The 8,500-nt window shown below is 27.0% G+C and overlaps 1 protein-coding gene across 1 annotated transcript; it reads left to right on the forward strand.

Moving 5' to 3' along the window:
• The first annotated feature begins 2,733 nt into the window (after window positions 1-2,733).
• LOC133796899 (probable fatty acyl-CoA reductase 4) lies at window positions 2,734-7,937 on the forward strand. Its single transcript, XM_062234597.1, has 10 exons — window positions 2,734-2,891; window positions 3,003-3,106; window positions 3,331-3,533; window positions 3,617-3,717; window positions 5,205-5,400; window positions 5,547-5,708; window positions 5,821-5,902; window positions 6,757-7,041; window positions 7,158-7,285; window positions 7,419-7,937. Exons 1-10 carry the CDS (start codon window positions 2,819-2,821, stop codon window positions 7,579-7,581), a joined length of 1,497 nt encoding a protein of 498 aa, XP_062090581.1. The 5' UTR covers window positions 2,734-2,818; the 3' UTR covers window positions 7,582-7,937.
• Window positions 7,938-8,500: the final 563 nt, after the last annotated feature.

An 8,500-nucleotide genomic window follows, 5' to 3' on the forward strand; every position in this document is an offset into this window, starting at 1 on the left:
AATTACACATAGCATTGTAGAAAATTTGAAAAATACAAAATGTTACAATTTTCTATATCTGTCTTATTTACAAAATCATAACATATAGTTACAAACTTGTTAATTTTAAGTTATAAATTTGTAAATTTTAGTTACAAAAAAACTATAATGTTACAAATATATAAACTTTGTTTACAAAAAAAAAAGCATCCGTATTTTCATAATTTTTTCCAAATTTCGTATTTTTAGATTTTTTTTAAATGTTAGGCAATTTTGTGAATTTCCCTTATTACTATACGATGTGGGCTTTAAAGATAAGACGGGCCATCTTTCCTCGTTTTGGTAATTTGGAAAAGTAGCAATTAATTTATGGCTCTCGTAAAATATAGAAATCACACATAAGTGTTCTTACAACTTTCACTATTAAAATATAATAATTTTAAACCTGGAATGTTGATATAAATATACATAAGGGTTGTAAAAATCAGATGTGTTGGTAGGAATTTCAAGATAGATATTTTTATTTATTTGCATTTCCTTATAAAATGTATCCAATTTCTCGATCGGTTACTATAGCGTAACCTACCAGTATACCTACATTTATTTGGATTAATAAAATTGAAAAATCAAATTGATACCACCAGTAGCCTATCTTATTACCTACATTTTTTTTAAGACTATTAGAATTTAAAAATATCAAAATAATAACATATTCGGCATTCCTAACTGTTACCTAATATAAAGAAGTACTATGTTACCTTCATTTTTGGATACTCTCTTGACTTTGTATTAAAATTAGTATAATTAAAAAAAATGATTTGATATATTATAAATTTTATCGTTATCTAGAATACCTTGGGTATATTAAAAGGGCATATAAAGCACCTTAATTTATATATATACATACATACATACATACATAAAACCTAATGTTTGAATATAACAAAAGTGATCTGGTAGGATGCCATATTATATAGGTAACCTACCAATATACATACAAAATATAAGAGATTAAACAACCATTGGATCACTTGTTAGATGAGCTTTGTCTAGCTATATATTTTAAACAGTTTCTTCCATGCATAATAAGTTGATTGATATACAATAACTTTATTTTTTTTTTTTAAAAGTTTAATTTTGTAGATTTTGACCCAAAAAAACTCGTTGGATTTTCCTCTCAAACTTCATTTTCAGATGTGCTGCCATCATAAATCTCTTTTGAGAGTTATAATAACTTTTAAGTGAATCTATATAAATTGTCATCGTTCCTTCAAGCAAACATGATATTTGTAAATATATTTATTTGGACAAATATCATGTCTACTATACATTTGAACATATACTCAAATTTATTTATAGTTCATAAACATACGTAGGCGCCTCATAATTTTTATAAACATAATAACTACGTACATTTATGTTTGCTTCAACAACTCCTACCATTCTAATATACCTTTTCTTGAATTTTTATATCAATAATTTGCTGCAATACACATGAGACACGTGAATTTTTTTTTTTTTTTTTTGCGAGGGGGGACCACAGCCAATAAACCTAAGGTGTATCTTTCTGTCCAAGTGTACATTCACATTATAATATATGTTTAAAATAAACAACTAAATAGTGGTTCATTAACTTTTTATTTTATTATATGGTCGAAAAGAAGAAGATAAAATATGATGAAACCCAATTATATCGATTGGTGTTGAATGACAAATGGATTAAACCCATTCTGAGTTCATCACCTTAATAATAATATTTACCACATACATTTAATAAATATATATTTAATATATTCTTATTTACAACCTAGACTTTGAAAATTATGGACTGCCAATAAGGACGCCATAAATTATCGGTAGAAGCTCAACAAAAATAGGACCGACTACTAAAGCTACTCTACCGACTCTTAAGTTGGAGATCTGATAGTGTGTGTCTGTTCAAACTTCCTTGTCCAGGCCCAATGCATAAATAGTCGACACGTGTTGTGTCCTTCAATTTAGTTTTTTTTATTTATTTATTTTAATAGACAGAAATAGGATGACAGAGATAGTGATTGATAATCTAGTTAGAAAGATAGGAAAATGTACACTAAATGTTTCTTTTTAAACTCAAAACAACCCTTTAATTTAATTTATAGTATTATTATGTTAACATTCCATTCATGCAATGTTATAACTTTCTCCACGAAATGATCACAGAATAGATAGAAATAAGTTACATGTGATAAATAAAATAAAAATTCTAATAAATTAAGAAAGTGTTCTGTTTTTTGTGTGTAAATGTGATCGATATATATATAATATTTATATATAATCGTTTCATACTAGAATAAAAATAAAGTGGTGCAATAAATTAAATTTTAGTCTTAAATGTCTCCCTAGCAGATATAGCCAGCGGCCCTGACAAATATTGGGCCGGCCCTGCTACCTCCCAACTATCATCCATTACCAATACAACGAACTTATAATTAAATTTTCCATAAAAAAAAAAATAATAATTAAACCGCCATTGCCATACACAGAATGATCAAAATAATGGAAAAAATAGCGTGCGGACATTTTATTCATTTACGCAACATCACATGTGAATTGAAAAAAAAAGTAAAATTATAGCGCCGCCTAAATTAAAGCAAGGACAGTACAAAATTATCCAGTTTTAGTAGGTTTGACTAGCATTGTATTTGTATATATATTATATATATTAGTCTGACTATTTACAATGACTATTCATAGCTAGATATCTCAACATTATTATAAATAGTATAAACGTTAGACCTAATTGGCCAAGAAATCATCTCATCGATCAGTTGTTCATTTTGCTTTTTCAAGGAGAACGGAGATGGAAAACATACAACATTTTCTAGAGAGTAAAACTATCTTGGTCACCGGATCCACTGGCTTTCTTGGAAAACGTACGTAATAAACTCTCACTCTTATTACGATACCCATGTTCTTTTTCTGTTTTTGTACAGATTTTTTATGCATCTATTATATATCACATTATTTGATAATATATAATGCAGTTCTTGTGGAGAAAATATTGAGGATTCAACCAAATGTGAAGAAATTCTATCTTCTTTTAAGAGCTCCAGATGGCGACTCAGCAATGCAACGCATGCAATCTGAGGTTTATAGATATTTTCTTTTTTAAAATCCGTTTAAAGTTTGATTATATATCGAGTTCTCATAATCTGAGTGCTCTAGTACTGAATATATATATATATATATGTAAATATGATATAATACTAGGCTAATTAATTGATATATCAGAGCTAGATTTCATTATATATAAAGCTAAACAAACTAAGCTGTACTGTGTCTTAATTATTAATCTCAATATCAATATAAAAGGTCGTAGGAAAGGAGTTGTTCAAGGATGTTAGGAAAAAATGGGGAAAAGACTTCGATTCTTTTATATCAGAAAAGTTGATTCCAGTCCCTGGAGATGTTAGTAGCCAAAACTTGGGAGTCGAAGAAGTAAATCTCAGGGAAGAGATGTGGAAAGATATAGATATTATCGTCAATTCTGCTGCAACAACGGACTTCTACGAAAGGTATATATTGCTATTACGAACTATATATATATATATATACCTTTACCTTTAGGAAGTGTTGTAAGTATAATGTTGTTCGGCAGATATGATACCGCTCTGAATATCAATTCAATGGGAGTTCTGAATGTTGTGAAATTTGCCATGAAATGTGTCAAGCTAAAGATGCTTCTCCACGTATCAACCGGTTAGTTTTGCTTATTTTTTTATGAGTTTTCAAATTAGTTTCCATGACATATATGTATACAAAAATTTGTAGACTGATATAGGTTAATATATATTTTCATTTCAGTTATTAAATCAATTTGATTTAAACCCTTGTATTTTTTACGAATATCTATCAAATAATTTGCCTCATATATATGAATATTTATATACTAATACAAGCTTGTATTTCTTCTCGTTTTATTTATATAATTTATTAATTATTTTTATTAAATTTGTATTATAATATAAAATTTTAAATAAATAAACAATATTATATATAGAAAAATCACTTATAAAATACCAGATTAAACCAAAATATTATTTATAATTTCTAACATTCGGGATGGAGGATTTGAACTTATAACCTTCTCTTTTGTGAGAAGAGGTGTGGTACTGGGCTATGTCAAGACCACTTTATTTTACAATTACTGAATTTTTTTTTTTACTCTCTTTTACATATTTTCGTATTAATTAAATTAGTACTTATTTTACTCTCTTTTACATATTCTCCTATTAATTAAATTAGTACTTTTTTTACTCTCTAATAATTTATCTAATAATTTAGTAGGCATAAAATTATCTAATAATTTATCATACTTTTAATAAAAACAAAACATAAGGTAGCATTAATCATGTTTTATCTCTTCTATATAATAAGTGTGTAGATAACAGAAATTCTTAGTTTTAACAATCTTTTATTTTTTTAATGTTAACTTTAACGGAATATTCTTATATTTAACAGAACATTCTTATATTTAACGGTAGTTTGTAAACACTTAAACTTAAATAAAATAAAATAAATAATTAAAAAAATTAAAATATAATATTTTTGAGATATTTTACAATAATAATTATTTAAAAATAATAAATAATTAAACAAATTAAAATATGACATGTTTTATCATGATAATTATTTTAAAATAACAAATAATTAAATAAATTAAAATAAGATATTTTACAATAATAATTATTTAAAAATAATAAAATCATACGTTTTATAACTTAAATAAAAATAAATTAAACTTAAACTCAATTATTAGAATAATATCATATTAAATATATAATATAATCTACTGTTAATTAACAAAAAATTGATTTTTTTAAAAAAACTAGCAAGAAACTTAAATTTAAAATCTAAGAATAATATTTAATATTACATTAAACATATAATATATAATTTCTTGTTGTCACTCCCAAATTCAAAACTAGAACAAATATAAATTTAAAAAAAATTATTTAATTAAAATAAAATATTTATATAAAATTTATATGACATTAATATAAATTTAATAAAAATAATTAATAATTTGTATAAACAAAACTAAGCAAACTTGTAATAGGCACGTTCTTTGTATCTTTGTATGTAGTATATATATAACGCAACTTATTTTGATAATTAATAATAATTTAAGTTCACTGAATTACCATTAAATACCAATTAATATGCTATATTGTGGGATTTTACAGCTTATGTTTGTGGGGAAGGAGAGGGAGTGATAGTAGAGAGAGAATTATACCCAGGTCAAACTTTAAGAGCAACATCCTCCAAATTAGATTTTGAAATAGAGATGAAGTTGGCTGCTCAAAAATTGGATGACTTGAGGGCACAAGGTATTTCAGAAGCACTTATTGCGTCAGACATGAAGGATTTTGGTATTCAAAGGTTTTTTTCTTCTTTCTTTTCTACCACAAAGTAATAGTTTTGATAATAACTAGCTAAGCTATACAAATATAAATATATATATATAATGAAATAAAATTTGTATTTTATTTAATTTTCATCAATAGTTAATATCGTACTTTGAACAGGGCAAAAAAATTTGGTTGGCCTAATACTTATGTATTTACTAAGGCCATGGGAGAAATGTGCATTGGACAATATAAAGATAGCTTGCCAACTGTTATTATTCGTCCTACAATGATTACCAGCACTTACAATGAACCTTTTCCTGGTTGGATTGAAGGTTTGAGGTAATCTATATGTATATAGCTATAGTAATTAATTATTGTATTTATTAATTACGTTTACATATAATTAATCTAGTAGTAATTAATTGTTATGTTTGTTAAACGCGTTGTACAGGACTATTGATAGTGTAGTTGTTGGCCACGGTAAAGGGAAGATAACATGTTTTCTGGCCGATCCAGCATGTATAATGGACATGGTAAGTAAAACTCGATCCATCACCAATTAATATATATATATATATAGAGATTAATATTTATATATGTATATACATATTGGTTAAAACAAGAATCTCGACCTTGAAATTAAAAAGTAGCAACATTAACCAACTAATATAAAGTTTATCATTTATTTTAGACATCGATCTTATATAGCTAGGAGGAATGATGCTAATAATTAGCAATTAGTTAGCTAAACCTATATGAAAATCAGTGTAAATCATAAAGATAAAGCACCCTTAATAATTTAATTCTCAAACAGAACCAGCCCCATATATACGTCAACAAAACATCTCAGCAAATTCTCACGCCAGATCTCTTGTATTTTTTTCTTTTTTTAAATAATGTTAATATAAAACCAAAGCTTCAACAGGATGGCGAACATCGATCCACATCGCCATTGGTATAGTAATTAATTAAATTTAATTTCAACATTGTAGATCGATTCGAAAGTATATTTATTGATCAACTAACATTTTCTTTCCAAATTAAACATTTGTCATCATGACTATTATAAGAAAAGTAGGTCAACTATTTATGATCTATATATTCTAATCAATTTAGACTCGTTCAAAAAAATAATACTATATATGTATCTTCCACTTTTTAACGTGTAGATTTTTTGGACATAAACAAATAAAACTATTAAGTCGAGGAAAAAAAAAGGGGGACCAAAATGAATTTTCGTACCTTATCCATTGTAACATTCTATACACACATATATATAGTACTCATCATCACATGCACATCTCAGCATATATTTTATAAGTTAAATTAATGTTCTGCAATATTGTTAATAATTAAATAATGTTTTTGGTATATATATGCACTGCAGATACCGGGTGATATGTTGATAAATGCAATGATAGTAGCTATGGTTGCTCATGCAAATCAATGCTTTAGTAAATCAACGAAAAACAATAATATTTACCACGTGGGGTCTTCCCTCAGAAATCCAATAAGTTTCTCTATGCTTCACCAGTTTAGCTACTCGTACTTTACTAAAAATCCTTTGATATCCATGGACGGAAAACCAATCAAAATTACCAAGGGTACAGTATTGTCTAATATGCCCACTTTCCGAATCTACATGCTTATACGCTACCTTCTACCTCTACAGGTTTGTGCCATTGATTAGTATTGTGTATATATGGTTCACTCTTTAATAGTAATATCAATTATCTTTATATACATATATATATCATTAATTTATTAATTTCTTTTGAATATATATAGATGCTGCAATTGTTGAGCAAAGCCTTTCCCTCGTCTTTTCGAGATTTGTATGTCAACAGTATGCGAAAATTCAATTTGGTAACGCGTTTGGTGCAACTTTACAAACCATATGTTCTATTCAAGGGCATGTAAGTAGTGTAGTACATCGATATTTATAGTTTAACATACGTATGTTAATTCGTTTTAATTAAATAAACGTGGGTAATGTGGTCATTGTTGTTAATACTAATTGATATATTTGAACAAATTAAATGTACGCAGCTTTGATGACACTAATTCAGAGAGGCTTCGAGAAAAAGCAAGGGAGATTTTTAATTATGTGGAAGTGGATTTATTCAACTTCGATCCAAAGTGCATTGATTGGAAAGACTACCTCATCAATATTCACTTTCCTGGAGTCAAGAAATTCGTCATCAAAAAATAAATATCATATTCTTTTTTCTTTTTCTTTTTTTGTGTGTGGCAAAATAATTCATTTACTTATTTTAATTTTACATTCTGAGATGCAATATATTCTATACTAGCTAATAGTGTGCTCTTTGCTAGATCAATTCAAATGATCCCATTTATATATTCTGTTATTATGACATTAAATGTTATTATGACATTTATATACAAAAGGAAGTGTCTCTTCACTTAATTAGTTCTTGTCTACCAAGCTTTCTTGCTTGATCCTGTAATCGGCTAATTATGCCTCCCTTCCTTTTGTATGCCCAATTTATAAGCATTTTTCCTGGGAAAATACTCTAATTAATTATTATTAGCTCCATTATTGTCACAGATTTGGTACTCTTTTTCTTTCATATATATACAATGCATAACATCATTAAAAATTTGACGGAACTAGTCAAGTATATATAAGAAGCACATCACCTCTTTTCAGAGAGGGAACGCATCATTCTTTGTTTTGGTTAAATTAATTAATTTTCGAAACAATGTTCTATTAATAAAAAAAAAATTCAAAATATTATTATTGTAAAAGAATGAAGAAGTAAATCGAAACATGACCTTCTTCTCCTACTAGAAATTGGTCCAAAAAATTATATGAGTTAGAAATGATTAAGCAAACTATCGAATTGCTAGCTCCAGGAGATATTTTCATATATGTATTAGTCTCAGATGAGTTTTCTATGGCTGTACTGCATTAATCGTGGCAAAAAATAAGTGGTGTTCTAAAATAGAGCATATATATAACACACGATCGTCATCGCTGATTCACCGTAGAGATCTAAGATGAGATGGGATCGAGTATCATATAGTTGGTATATACGTGGCAAAGCTAAATTTGTTCTCTTAATTATATCATTAGTAAGTGGAATATGCAGATCTTTGCCATTACTTAA

Source organism: Humulus lupulus, chromosome 8 (assembly GCF_963169125.1).
Source record: "Humulus lupulus chromosome 8, drHumLupu1.1, whole genome shotgun sequence".
In the NCBI taxonomy this organism is placed as follows: domain Eukaryota; kingdom Viridiplantae; phylum Streptophyta; class Magnoliopsida; order Rosales; family Cannabaceae; genus Humulus; species Humulus lupulus.